This window comes from Macaca fascicularis, chromosome 7 (genome assembly GCF_037993035.2).
Source record: "Macaca fascicularis isolate 582-1 chromosome 7, T2T-MFA8v1.1".
Classification (NCBI taxonomy): Eukaryota; Metazoa; Chordata; class Mammalia; order Primates; family Cercopithecidae; genus Macaca; species Macaca fascicularis.
Window position 1 is genome coordinate 168,180,866 of NC_088381.1, and position 24,008 is coordinate 168,204,873.

General features: G+C 48.2%; 1 protein-coding gene across 37 annotated transcripts in view; it reads left to right on the forward strand.

Annotated features, from left to right (window-relative positions):
- Nucleotides 1-24,008, forward strand: part of EVL (Enah/Vasp-like) — a 174,524-nt gene that overhangs the window by 119,808 nt on the left and 30,708 nt on the right. For all 37 annotated transcript variants that reach the window (XR_012416116.1, XR_012416117.1, XR_012416110.1 and 34 more), the window contains one exon: nt 6,981-7,158. Coding sequence is in view for 27 of the 37 variants with exons in the window: in XM_073998192.1 (XP_073854293.1) it covers nt 6,981-7,158 (178 nt within the window). In the remaining 10 variants the exon portion in view is untranslated. The remainder of the gene's footprint in view (nt 1-6,980; nt 7,159-24,008) is intronic.

The following is a 24,008-nucleotide window of genomic DNA, read 5'->3' on the forward strand; positions in this document are numbered from 1 at the left end:
ATATTATCCTGTATGTATTAGTTTTCATCCACACTTTCTAGCTGGTAGATTCCAGATCCCTTATTAGAATGTCGTCATGCTGCCGGCCTCACCTGCCGCTTTTCTACCCAAGGCAGGAATCGTCCCCTGCTTTTCTGACTGGAAACTGGTCTTAACGAAATTCCCTGACCTACCTTGTCTGATTGTAGGTGCTAAGACCCTCATTTCAGAATGGGTTCTGCCCCATACCCTGGAGGAAGGAATGCTGCAGAGAGGCCAAGGAGAATCTGAATAAACAGGCCTTGCTGGGTTTCCCCACTCAGTCTGTTAGTGTGAGATCATACCCTTTTTGTCCAGTCACATTTCTACACAGTGGTCAATCGTACCCATCCAGTGAAGTCTCCATAAAAGGCCCAAAAAGGCAGAGTTGGGAGAGCTTCCAGAGAGCTGACCTGGTGGAGGTTCCTGGAGGGGGCATGCCTAGGGAGGGCGGAGAAGCTCCATCCTCTTCCCGCATCCTTTGCCCTGTGCATCTCTCATCTGCCCACTCATCTGTAGCCTTTGTTATGCCCTTTATTAAGAAACAAGTAAACCTAGGTAAGCTGTTTCCCTGAGTTTTGTGAGCACTCTAGCAAATTCATCAGACCCAAGGCAGGGATCATGATAACCCTGATTTATAGCCTATGGGTCAGAAGCACAAGTCACAACCTGCACTTGGACTGGCATCTGAAGTTAGCATAGTCTTGTGGGACTCAGCCCTCAACCTGTGGAACCTGATGCTGTCTCCAGGTACATAACATCAGAATTATAGAGGACACTTGATGTGTACTTGAGAATCTGCAGAATTGCTTACTTGGTGTGTGAGAATAGAGAATAGAGGCTAGGTGCAGTGGCTCTTGACTGTATGAGTGTACAACACTTTGGGAGGCTGAGGCAGGAGGATCACTTGAGCCCAGGAGTTCAACATAGCAGCATAGCAAGCCTGGGCAACATAGCAAGACCTCGTCTCTACAAATAAAAAAGTTTTAAATTGGCCAGGCATGGTGGCACACACCTATGTCCCAGCTACTCCAGAGGCTGAGGCAGGAGGATCCCTTGAGCCCGGGAGTTCGAGGCTGCAGTGAGCCATGATCATGCCAGTGCACTCCAGCGTGGGTGACAGAATGAGAGCCCATCTCATTCTGGGGTCTGAAGAGAATAGGAAAAACACTTTAGTTTTTCTTATATCCTTACAAGTACCTATGTCCACTAAAAGACATGTATGAAAATGTTCGTAACAGTTGTATTCATAACAACCAAGAATGCAAAACTACCCATGTCCATCAGCAGGAGAATGGAGAAGTTGTGGTTAAAAAATGGAATACTGTGTAGCAGTCAATAAGAATTCAGCCAGACTCGGTGGTTCACACCCGTAATCCCAACACTTTGGGAGACTGAGGTGGGCAGATCACCTGAGGTCGGGGTTCAAGACCAGCCTGGGCAACATGGTGAAACCCCATCAATACTAAAAATACAAAAATTAGCCAGGCATGGTGGCATACACCTATAATCCCAGCTACTTGGAAGGCCGAGGCAGGAGAATCACTTGAACCCAGGAGGCAGAGGTTGCAGTGAGCTGAGATTGTGCCATTACACTCCAGCCTGGGTGACAGGAGTGAAACTCCATCTCAGAAAGGAAAAAGAATGAAATATGGATATGTGCAATAACATGGTGAAACTCACAAACACTGTGTTGAAGGAAGTAAGCCAGAAACAAAAGAGTACATACCATATACCATAGGAGTCCATTTCTGTGTAGCTTAAGACATGGCTGGGTGCAGTGGCTCACGCCTGTAATCCTAGCACTCTGGGAAGCCAAGGCAAGCGGATCATGAGGTCAGGAGATCGAGACCATCCTGGCTAACACAGCGAAACCCTGTCTCTACTAAAAAATACAAAAAATTAGCCGGGCGTAGTGGCGGACACCTGTAGTCCCAGCTACTCGGGAGGCTGAGGCAGGAGAATGGCGTAAACCCGGGAGGCAGAGCTTGTGGTGAGCCGAGATCGCGCCACTGCACTCCAACCTGGGCAACAGAGCGAAACTCCATCTCAAAAAAAAAAAAAAAGAAAGAACAGACATATTTTGCCAATGGTGCTAGAAATAAGAAACATGGTTATCTCTACAGGTGAGTGTTGGGTGATGGGTACTAAATGAAGCAGCCTCACCCAAAAGTGGACTTGCAAAAATGCACATGTTCAGGTGGATACTCTGACTCACTCTAAGCAGAGTAAACGAAGAGGTGGAACCATTAGGTACTGAGATTTTAGCTGTTGGCTGGTCAGGTCTGGCAATTAAGAAACACTGGCGGCCTCAACAGATGGTCAAGTGACATTGGCCTTTTGTCACTGCACATACGTCCAAAACACATTGCACTGGACTCCTGTTTTAGAAGTCAATTTTCAAATAATAAATACAAATTTTGTAATGCTCATGTCTCTCTGGCCATTTGGCTTACAGGGATATATCCTGTAGAAATACATCTTCACAAGACTATTCAGTGCAGTGTTATTTATAATATTCATCTTACATATGAGGAAACTGATAAGAGTAACTTGTCTAAGGTTATACAACTGAAAAGTAATAAAGCCAGGGTTTTAATGCAGTACCCTCTGAGGTAAAACCCTCTGCTCATTCCTTGTACCTAGTACAACTGTCTTCAAAGCAGTTGTAGACTGTTGGGGGCTGTGTGTAGACACCAAACAGCAGCACTTGGTGAGCAGCCTTTGTACTGCGGTTACAGATAGAACAGAAACGGCAGGGCCAGGAGCCCTCAATCAGCGACCAGCCATGTGTGGCAGAGCCCAGAGAACTTACAGAACAGGGATGCATCCTCTAGAAAGGCTTCACTGCACTCTCCCAGTCCAAATCCTGAAACCTCCTGCAGTTGGAAGTGATTTGTGAGGCTCCAAAGCTTAGTGCTAGGACCAGAGAGGGAATTCTAGGAAGAAGGATTTCAGCTCATTATACAACAGTACCCCCCTTAGCTGTGGCTTTGCTTTCTGAGGTTTCACATACCCAAGTCCACTGCAGGCTAAAAATATTAAATGGGAAATTACAGAAATAAACAAGTCATAAATTTTATTTTTATTTTTATTTTTATTTTTTTTTTGAGACGGAGTCTCGCTGTGTCGCCCAGGCTGGAGTGCAGTGGCGCGATCTCAGCTCACTGAAACTCCACCTCTCGGGTTCACGCCATTCTCCCGCCTCAGCCTCCGAGTAGCTGGGACTACAGGCGCCCGCCACCACGCCCGGCTAGTTTTTTGTATTTTTAGTAGAGACGGGGTTTCACCATGTTAGCCAGGATGGTCTCGATCTCCTGACCTCGTGATCCACCCGCCTCGGCCTCCCAAAGTGCTGGGATTACAGGCTTGAGCCACCGCGCCCGGCCATAAATTTTAAATTATGTGCCGTTCCAAACATTATAATTGTTCTATTTTATTATTAGTTATTGTTGTTAGTCTCTGACTATGGCTAATTTATGAGTTAAATTTTATCATAGGTATGTATGTATAGGAAAAAACATAGTCTATATAGGGTTCTGTACTACCCACATTTTAGACATCCACTGGGGGTCTTGGAACCAATTCTGCATGGATAAGCGGGGACTACCATACTGGAAAAAAAAATCACAAAGTCCTCAGCTTCTAAATCCAATTTTCCCATTAGCTTACTGTGTAACTTTGGACAAGTCACTCATTCTCCCTGGACCTCATTTCCCTACTGTAAAAAGAGCGGATTGAGTTAGATAATCCCTAAGGTGCTGTTTAGCCCCTTCAATGATTATCTGCTAGCCATACTATCCATATTCTGGATTAGGCATCAGCTGCCCCTCAATTCTCATTTCCTCCAAGAGCCACTTTGAGGTTTGGGGGAAAAAATATTCTCACTCACCTTAAGTTCCCCTCTAAGAGTGTAGCAAACCAGAGATCTCAAATCATAGGGTTCTAGGCCGGGTCCAGTGGCTCATGCCTGTAATCCCAGCACTTTGGGAGGCCAAGGCGGGAGGATCACTTGAGGTCAGGAGTTCGAGACCAGCCTGGCCAACATGGTGAAATCCCGACTCTACTAAAAAAAAAAAAAAAAAAAAAAAAAATTAACTGGGGCATGGTGGCATGCACCTGTAGTCCCAGCTACTCGGAGGCTGAGACGGGAGGATCATTTGAACCCAGGAGGTGTAGGCTGCAGTGAGCCAAGATTGTGCCACTGCACTCCAGCCTGGGCGACAGAGCAAGACACTATCTTAAAAAAAACCATACTAAAGGCCCGGTGCAGTGGCTCACGCTTGTAATCCCAGCACTTTGGGAGGCTGAGGTGGGTGGATCACGAGGTCAGGAGATCAAGACCATCCTGGCTAACATGGTGAAAACCCATCTCTACTAAAAATACAAAAACATTAGCTGGGTGTGGTGGCGGGCGCTGCTTGGGAGGCTGAGGCAGGAGAAACGCTTGAACCCGGGAGGCAGAGGTTGCAGTGAGCCAAGATCATGCCACTGCACTTCAGCCTAGGCAACAGAGCAAGACTCCATCCAAAAAAAAAACCCATACTAAAAATTTTTTTTTTTTAAATCAAATCATAGGGTTCTAAATTTCATTTTCCCAGAGTATCTCCTCAAATATCTGGAGACAGTAGTCGGGAGACACTAAAGCATCTTTTATCTTGCTTCAGTATCTCTTAACCATTCCTGATATAAGGTGGTTTCGAGACCTTCTTCAATTTTTAAAGCATTTTCCCCTGGCTTGCTTCAGTTCGCTACTGTCCACTAGAAATGCAACACCAAAAATGAAAACAAAAAAAACTTGAACACAGAACTTCTGATAGAGATTTACTAGGGCAGAATGGAGCAGCTTCTTCTCTTCCCTCATTCTGGTCACTGTACCAATATTAATGTGTCCTGTAATCTAAAGAGCTATTTTAACAACAGTTAACTTTGCTAGTTCTTATTCTCTGGTAGTTATTAGTTACTAGTTATTATTTACTAGTTCTTATTAGTCATTTTTCTGATGACCTATAACTAAACCTAGTCTCCCACAGTCCAGATCTTTTGTTTTAGCGGTGTATGCATGTGAATCTATACTCCTAGCACAAAGAGCAAAAAAATAGAGAACCACCCTGGAACTTGTGTGTAGATGCTGGCCAAAATATGTGCCTGTGAATATGTAACAATTAAATTGTGAAACAGTTACGGGTGGTGGTGGTGGTGGTGTTGTTTGAGACATAGTCTGGTTCTGTCACCCAGGCTGGAGTGCAGTGGCACAATCTCAGCTCACTGCAACCTCCACCTCCTGGGTTCAAGCGATCTTATGCCTCAGCCTCCCAAGTAGCTGGGACTGCAGGCACCCACCACCATTCTTGGCTAATTTTTGTATTTGTTGTAGAGACAGAGTTTCGCCATATTGGCCAGGCTGATCTTGAACTTCTGACCTCAGATGATCCTCCCACTTTGGCCTCCCAAAGTCCTGGGATTACAGGTGTGAGCCACCATGCCTGGCCTCAGTTACACTTCTTTAGCTGATTTAGTGTACTGTGTGTGTGTCTCCCCTTTTCCCTGCCTCTGCCTGTCATAGGAAGACCCAAGCCCACCTTCCACCCAAGACTTGGAAAACAGCTTTTCTGGATGTCACTCATGTTTGCTGTCCTCTGGCTTTACCTTATCCAGCAGCACAGCTGTGTGGAGCAGTAAAGGAAAATGAGAAATCAGCATAGAGAGAGTTATCCCCAACCTCAGATCACACAGTCCTTGCAACCTCAAAGCCAGACAAAATCTGAGAAATCATCTTGTACTTACTTCTAAAGCAAAATCCTTTCCATGACGTCTCTAAGAGCTGGTGCTCCGGCCTCATCCAGACTCTGCTTGCATGCTTCCATTCATAGAGATCATCATATTTCTCGGTTCAGTCACTGACAGCCTACCTTGTGCCAGGAGCTGTGTCAGTTACTTTCTCATATGTAATTTAATCCTCACAACACACCTGTGAGAGTGCCATGCCATAGCCATATCACATTCTTCTCCATTTGACAGACCAAAAAACCGATCATTCACGAGTGTGGTGATGTTAGATCATGTGGCTTTGAGCTAGAAGGGATGGGAAGCAGAATTAAGGCTCCAGCCCCAGCATCTTTTCCTCCAGGGCACCACTTAGGAATATAGTCTTAAAGTCCTTTGAAATAATCCTCTTTTAAATGTCTAAAAGAGCAGAGGTTTAGAGGTCAGGCAGACCTGGTGTTGAATCCCCTGGCAGCTTGTAAGCACCTGAATGTCTGGATTCTGTCGTCTCTGTATCCTTCCCTGCTGGGCCTGGCATTGCTCCTGGCAGTAGTTGATGCTTTTTGATTAATAATGAAGGTATGAATAATGCTGTATACATGTGTGGTACATAAACTTTCCCAAGTTATTCTTTTGACAAATAACCCACTTATTAATGCATTCAAAGTATTGGACACTGTGCAGAGGGCTATAGGAGGCATAAATACGAATTATAGAAGACTTGCCCTTAGGAGCTTTATATCTAGAAGGTAAGCTATAAATAAGATGTAGATAAGATACGTATCACAGTGTGATCTTCGCAGTAACCTCATTAGATTGACAAAGTCAGAATTATTATCCCCATCTTATTACTGGAGAAACTGAGCCCCAGCGAAGTACAGTGACTGCCATGAGTGGAGTGGCTGAGAGGCAGGGCCAAACCAGAGCCCAGGGAACCTGCCTCCGAGCTCAGCTGTTCATCTGGAGGTTGTAACTACATAGCATTGTTAGTGAAAGGAAAGAATAGGTTTTGCAAACCCTCACTGTTCTATATGTTATGGTCTGAAAATCTACCTGATACTGCTTTTCCCTTCTTCAAACCCCATCCTCATCTTCCTGTCCTCTCAAGGATACAGTATACTTGCCCCATCGCAGCGCCCTCCAGCTCACTTACATTTTATTTATTTATACGTATTTCTCTCTCCTTTCTCCTCCAGGTTGTGATCAATTATTCAATCGTGAAAGGGCTGAAGTACAATCAGGCCACGCCAACCTTCCACCAGTGGCGAGATGCCCGCCAGGTCTACGGCTTAAACTTTGCAAGTAAAGAAGAGGCAACCACGTTCTCCAATGCAATGCTGTTTGCCCTGAACATCATGAATTCCCAAGAAGGAGGTAAGTAGGACTTTGTCTTGGCCTGATGCCGAGACCCTCTCTTGTTCTACCTCTGCCCTCCCACAGCTCTGGCTCTCCGGGTGTCCTAGCACTGTCACTGCATTGAGCCGAGGTTGCATGTGTTCTCAGAGAAAGCTGCTGCCTGCCTCTAGATTTAGAGATATAACAGTTCAGAGGAGGAAAGAATGGAGTTTGTATCTCTTTGCCACTTGTGAGATGTAGATTTGTACAGATGTGTCCCTGAAGCTACATATCCAGATCTGTTTTAAACTTGCCATCCTGTTTCCCGTATTCCAGAACAATCATTTGAGAGAGATGGGAGAAAACAATCAAGACTTTATTTTTGAATTTAATTATTCATTCATATGTTTAACAAAAGTTTATTAAATACTTAGGGCAAGAAACTGTGTTGGCAAAATAGATAAGAAGTGAACAGCGGCCTTCCCCTCAAGGCTTAGTTTTTCAGGGTAGACAGGTTCTCAAACAGCTAAGTGGAATGTATTGCAGTAAGTGTTTTAATAAAGGTACATGTAAGGTACTTAGGGACCACAGAATAGGATGTAAGTAACTACCCGTCAGAGCCGCCAAGGGAGACTTCCACAGTGGTGGTGCCATCTGAGCCGGAGTTCTGGGTGAGCAGGTCACAGGCAGAGGCTGGAGTGGGCATCACAGGCAGGAAAAGCAGCAAAGGCACAAGGGCCTGAGTGAGCCCACTTGTGCTGGGAAGAGGGTGATACAGCATTTCTCGGGCCTGGAGTGCCGATAGGAAAGAGATTGGAAATGAAATTGGAACAGCGCTGGGGCTTGCACAGTGAAAGGCCCCAAATACTGGAAGACGTTGGGCTGGCTTGATACTTAGGGTAGACCATGGGAGAGGGGCTAGCAAAAAGTTTTTCAGCAGGGCACTTAAAGCAAAGAAGCAAAATTACGTGTGGCTTTTATTGGACGTTTGCAGTGGTAGCTTTGGAGGGAGAAACAAGGCTTTCCCAGGATGGGTGTCTTGATTGCCTGGGTTAATGGTCCTGCCGTTGGCTGGAGAGCCTACCTTGGGAGAACTTGGTGGTTAAGAACCAGGCATGGAGTCACACTGGTCAGTTCGAGTCCTGGTTCTGACATATGCTAGCAGAGGAATTCCTGAGCAAGTTATTGAATGTTTTTGTGCCTCAATTTCCTTACCTATAAAATGGGGGGACATAGGGTTGTTTTTACATTTAAATGAACTAGAATGTAAAATGTTTCTTAGGTTGCCTGGCCTACAACTCTGTTAGCATTTGTGAGTATTATTACGATCATTATTGTTGCTGCTGCTGTTACTGCTACCAGAATTGAGGTGGGAAATGAAGAGACACAGTACTCAGAACCTGGAGGGCTGTGGCGTTTAAATATGTCCTGGGACCAGGCGTGCTGGCTCAGGCCTATAATCCTAACACTTTGAGAGACCAAGGCAGAAGGATCACTTGAGGTCCAGAGTTCAAGACCAACCTGGGCAACATAGCAAGACCTTGTCTCTACCAAAAAAAAAAAAAAAAGGTGTGTACAGGGCCTGATATGTTGGAGCTTTAGGACCCGCTTTAAGCTCTAGGAGATCTAGGCATGGTGGTGCATTATGCCTGCAGATCGTGAGGCTGAGGTAGAAGAATCACTTGAGTCCAAGAGTTTGAGTCCAGCCTGGACAGCATTGTGAGAGCCTGTCTCTTACACACACATACACACACACACACACACACACACACACACACACACACACACACGCTCTCTCTCTCTCTAGGAGAGTTTTGTGGGTTTTTTAAGTAAATAAAGAACATGTTTTGAACATGCTTCCCACGGGTCGTGCATAGAGCAGGTACTTGCAGCTTTCCCTTCTTGACAATGCTCCAAAGTTTGTGGACTTTCTGCTTAGTACTTGGATAGCATCGTAAGGAAACATCTTAACCGTGGCAGTGTTGAGTGATGATTACAGGGCCTGAGGCATCGTAAGCGCCCGGCAAATGTTTACGAAACTGTTTCCACCCAAGAACGGTGAGCTGAGTTTAACATTTCCACCTGAACTTACCTCGCCTGCCTCCAGGATGTGGGAGTTAAGCTTTATTTTACTTGTACATGCAGTTACCTTGAGGGCAAAAAAAAAGGCCCTTTCAGAGCTAGTGCTTAAATTAAGTAAAAACTACTAGTTATTTTATTAAATTCACCAGGCATGGAGTCACACTGGTCAGTTCGAGTCCTGGTTCTGACATATGCTAGCAGAGGAACTCCTGAGCAAGTTACTGAATGTTTTCAGTTAATCCTGCCCTCATTTTCAGATAAGAAAGCCATGCCCCATTATGAGGAAATAACTTCTCGGTGTCAGATGGTAAGATCCAGAACCCGACCTCCTACATCCCCTGGGATTGAATGAGTGTCTTGTTGAGGCAGGGGTGGGAGACATCAGCTAGTTTGGATGTGTGCATACAATGTGAGAGTACCCTGGTTTGAAGCTTTCATGAGGGGGAACAGTTAGTTATCCATTCTGGTTCAGCTGGCAGTGGCCTCCTTTGCATGGACTGGAGGTCCTACAGCCCACTGACGAATAAGCTTTTGCTTCAGCCGAGGTCCAAGTCTACTGACAGTACCATGCGCAGATGCGCAGATGCAGCTTGATGAGCTGTTACACACGTGCGTGCGCGGTTCCCAGTGCCAGATCGAGAAAGAAAATGTGGTCAGCACCGAAAGGCCCCTCCCCGCAGTCCCTGAACTTAAGAATAGATAGGAAGTCCACTTTTGTTTTTGAACATCATGTAAATGAAATCATACAGTGTGCATGATTAGCTTGGCTTGTTGGCATGTGTCTGTAGTCTCAACTACTTGGGAGGCTGAGGCTTGAGCCCAGGAGGCAGAGGTTGCAGTGAGCCAAGATTGCACCACTGCACTCCAGCCTGTGTGACAGAGCAAGAGTCTGTCTCAGAAAAAAAAAATGGAAGTATGAACCTTCCAATATTTATGTGGCTAAGGTAGTCTGCTGAGGACCATGCAAAGATAATGCCATGATGTAAGCACCATCTACTTGGAAACATGTTGATTGTCCCATTTTCCACAATTACCCTCATGTGGTGGAGGGCATTCTTGTATTTTTATGTGTATGTGTACTTTGTATCTCATGTGTCCATATTTGTATGCTTGTCCAGTTATTTTCCTTGGGCATGTTTCTGTGTCAAACAATATATGTGCTTTTCAAGTTTTGGGTCCAGGCATGGTGGCTCATGCCTGTAATCCCAGCACTTTGGGAGGCCAAGGTGGGCAGATCACCTGAGGTCAGGAGTTCGAGACCAGCCCGGCCAACCTTGTCTCTACTAAAAAGACAAAATTAGGCCGGGTGCGGTGGCTCACACCTGTAATCCCAGTACTTTGGGAAGCTGAGGCAGGCGGATCACCTGAGGTTGGGAGTTCAAGACCAGCCTGACAAACATAGAGAAACCCCGTCTCTACTAAAAATATAAAATTAGACGGGCATGGTGGCGCATACCTGTAATCCCAGTTACTCGGGAGGCTGAAGCAGGAATCGCTTGAGCCCAGGAGGCGGAGGTTGCGGTGAGCTGAGATTGCGCGATTGCACTCCACTCTGGGCAACGAGAGGGAAACTCCATCTCAAAAAAAAAAAAAAAAGACAAAATTAGCTGGGCGTGGTGACACATGCCTATAATCCCAGCTACTTGGGAGGCTGAGGCAGGAGAATCACTTGAACCCAGGTGGCAGAGGTTGCAGTAAGCCGAGATGTACACCATTATGCTCCAGCCTGGGCAACAAGAGTAAAACTCCATCTCAAAAAATAAATAAATAAAAATTAGAAAATAAAGTTTTGGGAAGTCTCGCCAAATGCCTTCTAGCATGAACATCCTGGTTTACACGCTGTCCAGCAAGAGACAGTTGCCCACCCCTCAGACTTCATAAGCACTAGGCATTAATACTCTCATTAATCTTTGTAAACACAAGAGAAGGGAAAACATTTTGATTTGCATTTTTCTTTTTTGGGGAGGATGGAGTCTTGCTCTGTCACTCAGGCTGGAGTGCAGTGGCACTGTCTCGGCTCACTGCAACCTCTGCCTCCTGGATTCGAGCGATTACCTTGCCTCAGCCTCCTGAGTAGCTGTGACTACAGGCGCCCACCACCATGCCTGGCTAATTTTTGTATTTTTAGTAGAGACAAGGTTTCGCCATGTTGGCTAGGCCTGTCTGGAACTCCTGACCTCAAGTGATCCGCCCGCCTCAGCCTCCCAAATGCTGGGATTGCAGGTGTGAGCCACCACGCCTGGTCTGACTTGCATTTTTCTTTACTGGTAAGGATGAACATTTTTCATACATTAGTAGGCAATTTCATCTTTTCCATTATTTTCATCAGTACCTTTGACAAATGCGGCACAGCATGGAGGAACACAGCCTCCTTGCACCTTTTGTTATATCTGCATGATTTCCCACTCCCCAGGTGCGTGCATCCTCTAATGACAAAGCAATCTTGTATTTCCTTCCGCAAATGAATGGAGGCAGCCTAATGTCATGTGGTATGTTCCAGGCTCATGATAGAGGATAAGTACACCTCTTTGACTGTCAGGTGATGTCTACATTGTCTACATTTTAGGAGTTACTGTTATTTGTGTTTGTCGTTCCTTGGACCTTTCCTTCTGCTGGAGAAACTTCTTGTTTAGCGCCTAGAGTCATGTTGGTGGGTCACAGATTCCTTGGCTCTTCCTCGTCTGGCTTCTGAAAGAGACGCCATCTGGTGTAATGGTGGGGAAGGGCGAGCTAGCAGCTAGGAGACCTAGATTCCTCCAGAAGTGCCAGAGGGAGGATTGGCATTTTCTTTCTCCCGTGCCGGCCCACACCCACCCGTTCCTCTTCTCTCCTTAAAGGGCACTTCCGACCAGAGTATTTCTCTGCTGCCTGCTGATCTTGGCACCCACCATTGTACTGTCACCTACTTTTAAAAATGAACAGAAAGGCTGGGCACGGTGGCTCACGCCTGTAATCCCACCACTTTGGGAGGCTGAGGCGGGCGGATCACGAGGTCAAGACATCAAGACCATCCTGGCCAACATGGTGAAACTCCATCTCTACTAAAAGAAAAAATACAAAAATTAGCTGGGCGTGGTGGCGTGCACCTCTAGTCCCAGCTACTTGGGAGGCTGAGGCAGGAGAATCGCTTGAACCCAGGAGGCAGAGGTTGCAGTGAGCTGAGATCGTCTCACTGCACTCCAGCATGGTGACAGAGCGAGACTCCGTCCCAAAAAAAAAAAAAAAAAAGGACAGAAACCAGAGGCAAGATTTCGTGGCTCTGGGGCTTGAGAGGTTGTCATTTTACATTGTCCCAGAGATTTTTTTTTTTTTTTTTTTTTTTTTTTTAAGGAAAAGGATACCAAAAATGACAAGAGCACACAGGGAGCTTTCAGATGAGCTTGTGTTTTTCTTTTCTAAAAATATACAAACAGTAGAAAGGCACACAGCCAAGGACAGATGTAGAAAAGGCAGCGTCCTGTAGGGATTGGATGCCAAGCTTTTCAAATATTGTTCCCTCCCTGGAATGTTTTCTTAGCATCTCTGCTTATCAACATCCTCCCCAGCCCTCTGGATCCAGCCTAATGCTCCCTCAGCAAAGCTTTCCTCCTCCCTCAACTTCTGTGTCCCCGCTTGGCCTCCCGGGACACTTGGTTTCTACCTCTCTTTATCCATTTCCTCTTCATTTTGCCTGCTCATGTACTGATCTTTCTTCTCCTACTGGGTGTCCCTTTCTCTGGGACGACTTCTGTGGCCCCCCTCATGCCCACCCCAGGTCAGGGTGAGGCGCCCCTTCTGTGTGCTCCCCATGCTCCCCATTGCCATTTACAACTTTGTAACATTAGGATCCGGTTGCTGTTTGGTCTCCCACAAGGCTGTTGTGAGAGGCAGAGACACAACAGCTCCTGTTCCCCATTGGATCCCAGCACCCATCACAGTGCATGATGCATCTACAGACCCTAAAGAGCTGTTGAGTGTTGAGTACATAGATACAAGCTCCTGAGGGCAGGTGGTATGTGCCACCTGTCTGTGTTTTTCTCATCTCTGCGCCCAGGGCCCTGTGTGCTATGGGTATATGCATGCACATGCTGCAGGAGGGTGCGTGTGAGCGGGTGTGTATACATGTGGGGGTGTGTGTGTGTGTGTATGTACTGATCTTGAGCAAGTTACTTGATCTCCCTGTACCCCAGTCGCCTGACCTGTACCTGCCCATTGGTTGTTCTGAGGATTAACTGTAATCATCCCTTTAGAGTGCTCAGGACAGTTCCTAACACCCAGTAAGTATTTGGCAAATAGTTGCTGTCTTTTTAAAACCCACTGTGACCTTTTCAGGTGGCACTGGGCTGGGGACAAGTGCAGAGTCTGCCTCTGCATTCAGCAGCCCCAGGGGACTTGACTTTTGAGTTCTTCTATTTATTATGACAGTAGTGGTTTAAATCTTCTTCCTCTCAGGCAGACCTTCAGCCATTACTTTTCTTTTTCTTTATTGTAATATCTGGTCCTGAAAGCTGAAAGTCATTACTTTTCATGGTTTATCAGATCTCTGGCTTTGGCTGCTCCTTTCCTCATACTGGATCAATTGGTTATTCATGTGGATAATATTGTCTCAAAGCATGAGTTATTTTATGGGTTGTGCCTCCTAACTAGTGAAGGTGGCCACTTGGTTTATTTGAGACAATTCTAAGGAATAAGGAGCTCTCCACACTAGCGTGAGGGTCCCAGGGCCAAGATGTTTCCGTGCTCCTCAGAAAGTTCTCAGAGAACTTTGCAAGGTTTTTATAAACCTTACAAAGCTCCCATTATGTTGGGGATGAGGTAGTTATGCATTAAAAATAGTCATAACAGGGCCGGGCGCGGTGGCTCAAGCCTGTAATCCCAGCACTTTGGGAGGCCGAGACGGGTGGATCACGAGGTCAGAAGATCGAGACCATCCTGGCGAACACGGTGAAACCCCGTCTCTACTAAAAAATACAAAAACTAGCCGGGCGAGATGGCGGGCGCCTGTAGTCCCAGTTACTTGGGAGGCTGAGGCAGGAGAATGGCGTAAACCCGGGAGGCGGAGCTTGCAGTGAGCTGAGATCCGGCCACTGCACTCCAGCCTGGGCGACAGAGCGAGACTCCGTCTCAAAAAAAAAAAAAAATAGTCATAACAGTTAATGGTCCTAATAATAATCTTTATTTGGAACTATAAGAAGTCTGAGTGCCTATTTGAGAAAGAGTTTCCCTGGATGAATCACTGCAGGAACGTGAGAAAGAAGCATGGCAGCTCCACTGTGAGATCAAATGTGTAGATAAAGAATCCCCTCACTGAGCTGCAGTCACAAGTGAATTTAAAGATAGGAAGGGTTTTAGGGATGTATAATCCAGTTTCTCCTCCCTTTACCTTTTTTTTAAAAAAAAAAAAAAACCTTTGGAGCTACTGCTGTAGCTGAAGGAAAAGAAGGGATGGGAGCTGGCCTCACAGAGGGCTTTGTAGAGCCACTGGGCCCCAGAGTCACACCTTGCACCGGTCATGCCAACATCCAGGGCCACACCCTTGCTGCTCCACCTACTGCCTCCTGTTGGGCAGCTGCAGCCAGTGCCCTTGGCCCTGCATGTTTACTCCTTCGTGGTACTTAGCATGTTTTATTCAGGATGCCTCTTTGGTACCAGCATCCCTACCAGCACGCTAGTCTTATGGGGAGCAGAACCTGTGTTGTCTCAGTCATCCCTGCCTCTCTAGAACAAGTACAGAGGGGACCCACCACGGGGACTCAGGATATGTGTGATAACTGCATGAACCTTTTCACCTTTTGAATCTCAGCAACCCTCTAAGAACAGGGACTGCAGTTCTAGCCTTCCAGACTGAGACTCAGGAGGCCTGGCTCTTGCCCTAGACCCACCATCTGCTTACTATGTGACCTCATCAGGTCTAGTGACATTTGCAAGCCTCAGTATCCTCATTTGGAACACAGAGTACTGATTGTCCTCCGCAGTCTTTTACCAGGCAAGAGGCCCTCTTCTTCAGGGTGCTGGGTAAGCTGTCATCTGCTTGGTAAGAGATCATGGTATTGAGGGAACCAAGAGACCTGGGTGCTAGACCTGGCCGTGCTCTTCCTTTGCATGTGACTTGGGCAACTCACTTCCCTTTCTTGGGCCTTGGTTTCTTTTTCTGTGAAATGTAGGTGGTTATCCGTGGCATGTCTGTCTTGCAGCATGAGAGTCCAAGGGGACGATGGCTGTAGAAGTATTCTGAGACAGACAGCCTAGCACAGGCAGGAAGGTCTGTGATGGTGACTAGCAGTAAGTAGTAGTGGTTGTAGCAGCAGCAGCCGCTTGGCCACGTCCCAGCTGAATAAGGAACATGCCTCCCCTGCCACAGTGTCTGAAACTCTGCAGAAAGTTTGACTCTCCATGAGCTTCCTTGAGTCAGGGGGAGAACCTGCCCTGGAAGCCAGGAGGAGGCTCTTGCCCCCACTCAGCCATTGCCTCGCATGTGGCTTCAGTTACGTTTTGTCTTCTTTGTAGGTGTTGATGTTCTAGACTCTGAAATGGCAACGTCAGACTAGACAAGAAGCTCTCACCAGAGACAAAGTAGAAACAGAGAAGGTGTTGGTGATTGAGGGGCAGCGGGGCCAGGGGCGCTAGACACATTGCAATGTGCAGGATGATCGTGCACAGTGAAGTCTTGTTTTGCATGTCCCACCAAAACATGCCGTTGAAAAACTCATTCATTATCTGAGCCAGAGCTTGCTCTGTTTTAAGAAAAAGCACTTTTTTTTTTAACCAGGTTTAGTATGTGCTGAATTTTCTAGGAGTTCAGCTACTGCATACGTCAAAAGAAAATCATACTTAATTTTGTTTGTAACTTTACCAAGAGTTGTTTTCTGTTTTGGAAAGTCCTGTCTCCAGCATCGTCACTGTGACGTTTCAGTCATCCATAGACCTCCCCTTCGTCACATCCGTTTGCGGCAGCAGCACTCCCAGTGGGTCTGTGGGTGGGTGCAGGTGTGGACCACCTCCGTCTCCTAGTGTAGCTGGATCTGGTTCTTTATGTGTTGTAATGCACGTGTTATTATAGACTACTTCTCTTTTCTCTCTCCTTTGCAGTACATGTAAAGCATTATACTGATCTTTTCCTAATTTATGTAGGTAGGCTATGTAATCTATGAATTTCACTTCAGGATAATACAAGCATCATTACAAAATATTATAATAAAAAGGGGACCATTAGGCCTGAGAGAGTTGAAGTTCTGTGAAACTCGGGCTGCTTCCTTCCTACATTGTATCCGTGTCTTGCCTGGTCGTTGCTTAACAGTGCTGTGTAGATAGCACAGTGTCTGTCTCATCTCACAGCCAGGAAAACTGAGCCCCAGAGGGAGGAAGTGAGTACTTGGCCGAAACCATTTCCTGATATGACCCAGTCAGGAAGAGAAGCTGGGATGAGAACACGCTCCTCTTCTTCTCCAGTGCCAGGAAGTGTAGTGGGAGCAGCTTGGTCTAGTGGGAAGAGTGCATGCCCTGGAGCCGGGCTACGTTGGGTCTCTGTGACCCTGAGCAAGTCACCTCCCCCATCAGCAGATGGAATGACACCAGAGGCCGGTGGCAGTTCACATGACACGAAGATGCCCGGTGCCTGATATGTGGCCTTCAGGGCTGTGCCCCATGCTGCTCCTCTTTTTGTCCCCACATCCAGCAGTTTTCCATTAAACCACTGTAGGTCCTCTCAGAACTTACCAGAGTCATCGTGTCATCGTCTCCCATTACTCCAGGAGAGCAGGGCCCTGGTGGCACTTGAAGCAAGACCGCAAGCTAATGGCACTCGACCACATAGTGGGAGTGAATTTTAAAGAAAATCCCCCTCAAAGCCTCTGCTGGTGTAGAAGGCAGATAGTAGGGCCAGTGAGTGGGAGCCAGGGGAGGAGGCTTGGGTGTCATGAGACTGGATTTACATTTACAGGTGACAAAACAAAGACCCAGTGAGGGGGAGGGTGTGTGCAGGCCACAGGACAAGTCTGGGCAGAACTGTGGCCACACCCAGCATTCCTCCGCTAGCCTTCCCTCATGAAAGATCACTTTTTCCAGGCCAAGGACCAGAAAAGGAGCACGCTTTAGGAAGAGGGCCGAGGTGCACGGAAAACAGTGCTGGTACGGAGAGGGTTGAGTAACTAGATTTTGACTGTTTCTTCCCATTTGGTTCTCACTAATGAAATCTTGTCAGATGTGCCCCTGCTGCTGGATTGGGTGGGGTTGGGACAGAAGCATGTGTGGTCAAAGGCAAGTTTATTGCAGTTTGGGGGTTGAATGCAGTGGATTTCAAACTGGCTATTTTGAGGAGTTCCAGGGGTCCACCAAGGTATACCAGGGCCCTCACCCTGATGCAGCCAGAGTAGTTCTTCATTGATTTTATGCAGTGGGACTCTGAAGAAAAGAAAAAGAAAAACCCCATAGCTTAGTGGGAATCCAGGCGAATTAAAACACAGATGAAGTGCTTATTATCTTTGGCTCTTGGAGCATAATGTACATCCTTTTCCTACTTGGTTTGCGTGTAATAACATCATTGGTATATTTCAAAATATGAAGCTCCTGGTGCTGGATAATAAATGTTTTCCCAATTTTTCAACCTCTTACGCCCTTCATCGATGCCCAGTGGCCCAATGGCTGCAACCTCAGCACAGTGTTGAGAAAGAGCCCAGGAAAGGGACTTACAGACAGGCCTTCCCGGGAAGAATCAGGCCCAGCTCCATGTGCTCTTTGGAGGGGAGTGGAAGGTTGTTACACCTCATAGCTCTTGGAGGTGGGGCTGAATTTTGCTTCTCATGAACCTCTTTCCATTGGAAATTACCTCTCTTTCTCTCCTAAAGAGAAGGAAGTACTGTACTGTCTTCATCTCCCTGGCCGCCGAGGCCATTTGACACCTTGTGCCACCTGAGAGAAAGCAGGCCTAGCTTGGCCCTGCCCGAAGGGAACAGGACGGCAAGCCCCTGGCCTCCTGCCTGCTCCCAGCTGCCCTCTGGCGGCCACTTTCTGAAAGCTGGATGTGTCTATTTACTTACCCACCCCTGTTCTCACTCCGGGGCTCCAGATGTTGGATGAGGCAGGGCCTTCGTACACCTCCATGCCAGCAGCTACCCAAGTCACACCGTCAGTCACACTCTTACTCAGGCTCTCCTGTGCCCCTGGCCCCTCTTCCCCTCTCACTTTTCCCCACACTTCTAAAATCTCACTCGTCCTGTCAGAATGTGGCTCCACAGATGGAGCCTTTTCCAGCCACCGCCCGCCCGCACCGTGACTTTGCACTCCCTCCTGCGCTCCCGCAGGGCTTACTTTTGCCTCTGTCCTAACAGTCAGCTGCCACTTGGCATGTCCTGCTATTCCCACTGCATGAATCCAGTCAGGTTGGAAATTTGGAAAGTTACATCTTAGTCTCTGGACCCCAAAAACCCACACACTGTCTGCCTTATAAGCTCTCAGTATATCCATCCCTGGTTGTAGGCGCACACCAGGACCCAGAGGCTGCCATGCCTGGAGTCCTGTCTCCTGACTCAGCTCAGGCCCCAGCTCAGCATGGAAGTCCTGTGGGACCATGTCCAGCAGTGAAGGCTGTGCACTGGCCTGAGCCCTGGGTCCCTCTGACTCACTCGCTCCCATTGTCACCTGAAGTGTCATAATGGGGTTGTAACCCATCCACCTTCTCTTGTCTTTCTTCAGTCTGTCCTCCCTGGGCTGCATCTAAAGGGCCCTGCGCCTGCCTTCATGCACATTCTCTCCATACTCCTGGTCTCCTTCTGCTCAGCCTTTGCCCTGCTGTTGTGAAGCCTTCCCAGTGCCCCAGGAGACCTCAGGCACCCCTTCCCACTCCGCGTACACTGCTGCTGTCTCATTTGTTTGGACCCTGGGTTTGTTTGTCTAGACTGTGAGCTCCTCGAGGGCAGGTGTCTGTTTCTGTGTCTCGGGAGCCCCGAAGAGAGATTGATACATCAGAGGTGTCTGGTGACTGAATGAGCGCCCAGCTTGCGCCCACGTCATATTGTGTGCCTTGCGTAGCCTGACACTTCCTGCCATCGCGCCCTTCTTTGCAGACTAAGACGGAGTTCCTGAACCAAGACCGCCTGCTGGCCAGCCTGTGAAACTGGGCTCAAGGTGAGGGGTGCTATCTGTGATTGAGGGACATGGTTAATGGAATTGTCTCACACAGAAATCGCACCCGTCACCTTGGCCTACTTATCACCACCCCAAACAGAGGAACACGCCTTCTCCAGCCACAGCCTATGGAAGGGCCTTCAGCTGCTGTGGCCCTGAGGTGTAAGTACTGTGGAAGGAACTTCGGACGTGAACTCGGATCTGGTTCCAGTACCAGCTGTGCCAGGAGTGTGCCCTTGGGCATGTGACTGACTTTTCTAAGATTCCGTTTCCCCATCTGTGAAATGGCTGAATCAGACCCACCTCACAGGGTTGTTGTGAGGGAACCATGAGATGATGTTTGTAAACATTCTTTGTCACCTTTAAATTACTGTAACAGTTTGAAGTTACTCTTTTTTAAAAAAATTACTTGCAAAGGTAACTAACAATATCAGCCGTGCACAGTGGCTCATGCCTGTAATCCCAGCACTTTAGGAGGTCAGGGGTCACTTCAGTGTAAGAGTTCGAGACCTGCCTGGTCAACATAGCAAGACCCTGGTCTCTAGAAAAGAATTAAAAATTAGCCAGTTTTGGTGGCGTGTGCCTGTGGTCCCAGCTACTCAGGAGGCTGAGGTAGGAGGATTGTTTGAGCCCTGGAGTCTGAGGCTGCAGTGAGCCGTGATTACACCACTGCACTCCAACCTGGGCAACAGAGCAAGACCCTGTCTCAGGAAAAAAAAAAAAAAGTGACTAACAATATCAACTCCTGTGTAGTACCAGCAGCCATCACATTGGGACACAGAGGGAAGCCAGGCTGCTTGGATCCTGATGGCCAGGGAACGCTTCCTGAGGGAAGCGGGGCTTGAACCTGGGCCCTGCAGGGCTGGGGGTGGATGGGGGGATCTGATGAGGAGGAGGACCACGGCACCAGCAGATCTCAGTGGTTTGGAAATTCAAATCAAGGTCTGAGAAGAGGCTCTGCCATACCCTGGGGATCTCCCTCTGTGCATTGGCGGTACTGCGCATGCCTCACGGGGCCCCTAATTTCAGAGCATCCCGCCCACATCCTGCTGCTGCATTATCCTCAAAAGAGCTGCTGGCTTATTGCAGTTTACATCCCAGAGAAGAGAGGTCTCCTCCTTCCACCAGTCCCAGGATTATCTCCCTAACACTACTGGCGAGATTCCTTTGGAGTTTTAGTCTTCCGTAGTTACAGCCCAGGCGCCATGTGCCCAGTCAGGGTTCGAGATAGGTGGTGGTTCATTCCCCAGCCTTGCCTCACCAGCACCTTCCTGATGCCTCCTGGTGGGGCTCAGGAAGCAGCCAGCTGAGGTGTGCCTGCCATGGTCAGCACAGAGGTTGACAGAAGTGGCACAGATTCTGGGGGCAGGTGACAGAATAGTACCATGCCCTAGCTCCAGGCGCCCGCTCCACCCTGTCACACGGAGCAGCTGTGAAACCTTGAGCAAGCTATTTCACCATTGTAAACCTTAGCGTCCTCACCCTTTTTTTTTTTTTTTTTTTTTTTTTTTTTTTTTTTTTGAGATAGAGTCTTGCTCTGTCGCCCAGGCTGGAGTGCAGTGGCGCGAACTCAGCTCACTGTAACCTGTGCCTCCTGGGTTCAAGCGATTCTCCTGCCGCAGCCTCCCGAATAGCTGGGACTACAGGTGTGCACCACCACGCTTGGCTAATTTTTGTATTTTTAGTAGAGACAGAGTTTCACCATGTTGGCCAGGCTGGTCTCGAACTCCTGACCTCTGGTGATCCACCCACCTTGGCCTCCCAAAGTGCTGGGATTACAGGTGTGAACCACCGTGCCCGGCCAGTTTCCTCATCTTTAAAATGGGTGTAACAACCACCTCACAGGGTTGTCATGAGGCTCAAATGATAAAATAGATAGGACTGTGATTTGTAAGCATATGACACCATGAATGCAAGTTGTTCCTGGAGTGCCCAGGCCCTAGACACTGGGATCTCACCCTTCAGTTGTAGCCAGGGTCATTTCATTCTGGTGTGCCACCCCCCAGAGCTAAGCCATACAGTCCTTACGGAAAGGAACAAACCCCTTCCTGGATGCTCTTGTGCCTGGATCTCGGCTCCCTGGGCCTTCACAACACCCCCCTGAGATTGCAGGGAGACAGCAGGAATTACTTTCTCCATTTTAAGAAGGAAGAAACAAAGGCTCACAGTGCTAAGAAACTTGCCCCAGGCCACTCTGGTGAATGCAGAGCTCAAGGCCCAGAGCCCAGATGTCCTAATTTCCAGTCCAGGTCTCTGCCCAGTGGAGCAGACTGCCTCGCAAAAGACCCTGCTCAGCTGGCAGCCCTCCACCTTTCTAAACCATAACCCAGCTTGGTCAGAGGTTGATACAAACATTTAACCTGCCCCGTCTTTCTAGCCACATACCCACATCTTGGAAAGTGAGGGAAGAATTCATTCATAGCTGTTTTCTTTTTTCCTCACGTAGCATGTATCATTTCTTTCCTAAGGAATGAGTTTTACAAATAGCCTGCCAGCTTCAGGTCATATAGGATAAGAGCCAGCTCAAATATTTTGGTAGATAACCTGAAGACTTAGAAAGCCAAGTGCTGAACTTGAGATACAGTTTCCAGTGTGAGAGTGGACAGGCTGTGAGTGTTTGAGGCCCTGCCCGCTGCCTGTCGGCTGCCTGCCATCACTCATCCAGGGTGTTCACACAGCGGGGGTTCACGGCAGCCACTGCCTGACTGGCCTGCTCCTGCGCTTAGCCCACTTTGGTCCATTCCCTGCACAGTAAGCAGACTGCGTTTCACCTCTCAGTCAGGTCATCAGCCCTTGCCCAGAACTCTTTAGGATTTTAGCTTAACTCAGAATATAGTCCACATCCTTACCGTGGCCTGCGTAGCCCGGCACGCTATCTTTCTGAACTCACTTCCTCTCCTACTCTCTACCTCTTCTCCTTCATTCCAGTTACACCATGCCCCAGATGTGCCAAGCATGCTCCTAACTCAGGGCCTCTACACCCAAGGCCCCTTCTGCCCAGAATGTTTTCTCCCCAAAACCTCAGGGCTCCTTCCCTCACTTCATCCGGGCCTCTGCTTACACCACCTAATCGCAGTTTCTCTGAAGAACGACCCACACACATTCCTTTAATTCTCATTCTCTGCTGTGTTTTTCTTCCTACATGTTGTATCTTTATTTGTTACCTGTCTCTCCTCTCCAGATTGTAAGTTCCAGGGGAGCATTTGTATCCACAGCTATGACCCCATCTGTGAATTACTGAGCATCTGTTCTGGGTCATGCACCAGAACACAAAGATGAATAAGACATGGTGCCTGTGTTCACAGAGCTCACAGCCGGGTGGAGAGAGAGCCTTGTCAATACAGTGTATGTTATGCTATGATGGAGAGAACACAGGGCTTCTTGTGGGGGCAGCTGTGGTGAAGGGGAGAGCTACTGGGAGAGGCCCGAGGGCAGGCATGCCTGATCTGAGTCTTAAAGGGGCTGGACAGACGTTCACCAGTTACAAGAGTAGCCCAAAAAGAAGCAAAATAGGCAACGACGCAGAGGCATGTGAACCTAGTGCTGCCATCTTGAATGCATGTGGGAGAAGAGAAAGGGAGGGCTGAGGAACAAGCAGGACCAGGCCTAGAAGGGCAGGCTTTGAGCATAACATCCCAGGGCTTAGCCTCATGCCTGAAGCTGCGAGGAAGGTCAAAGAGCAAGTGAGAGCCAGGACTCAGATTTAACTCTAAATGGCTTCCAGTCTGTGTGCTCAGAACAGTGCCCGGCAGGTAGTGAGCACTCAGCGGTGGGTGCTGCTATCATCATCCTCCTCATACTTCCTCTCTAGCCCCTCAGGTATGGAAATTAAGTCCCAGTGAGAGGAAGTGAGTAGCCGGCCCAGGGTCACAAGGCCCGCTAGAATCAGTCCGTTCATCGTGTGGGGGAAGGATTTGGGCCGGGAGGAGGGAAATCAAGGAAGGAATGAGGTCCCAAGCTCCAGATGCCCCCCACAAGGCAGCAAGTGTGAGGGGTGGAGGGGGGATTCCTTTGAAGTCCAGTGTTGTGCTCTTAAAATCCATGTGTATTTTGCCTATTTGAACTGGATTCCAGGGAAGCAAAGAGGGAATGATGGGTATTCCTGAGAGAGGGCGCTAAGGGAGTTGGGACATTTAGGGAGGGGAGAGATTTGGTGGCATTGGCTGGGAGCAGCAGTCAGGGCACTAGGACAGGCAAGTTGGAGCCTGAGAGGCCTCCAATCCCAAAGTAAGGATGAACCCAATCCCAAGGTTCCCATGTGGACCAGTGGAGAACCACAGTAGTTTCCTGGCCCAGGAATGGCCTGGAAGACCTGTGCTTTCTGAAATTGACTCCGTAAGCAGACTCAATGGGATAAACGGAGGCAGAGGGGCCAGTTGGAGACTCTTGGAAAGCTCTCCAAGTGAGAGCATGAGGCTTGGATCTAGACAGGCCAGAGAGGATGCTCCTAAGAGACAGTTTGCAGGAGAGGAAGCATTTCATGGAGTCCAGCAGGGGGCCGAGCGAAGGAAGGCCGGGGGGAATCAAATGGGCCTTACTTCTGTGAGAGGGTGCCAACTTGGGTTTCCCATACCAAAGTTTGGGGTTGTGCCAAATTTAGGCATGCCTCACAGGCATTCTCTGCACACTTGCTCCCTTCTGACGCCACACCTACCCTGTTCCATCCCATTGCCCACAGGGTTAAGAGGAGTGCCGCCTAGGGAGTG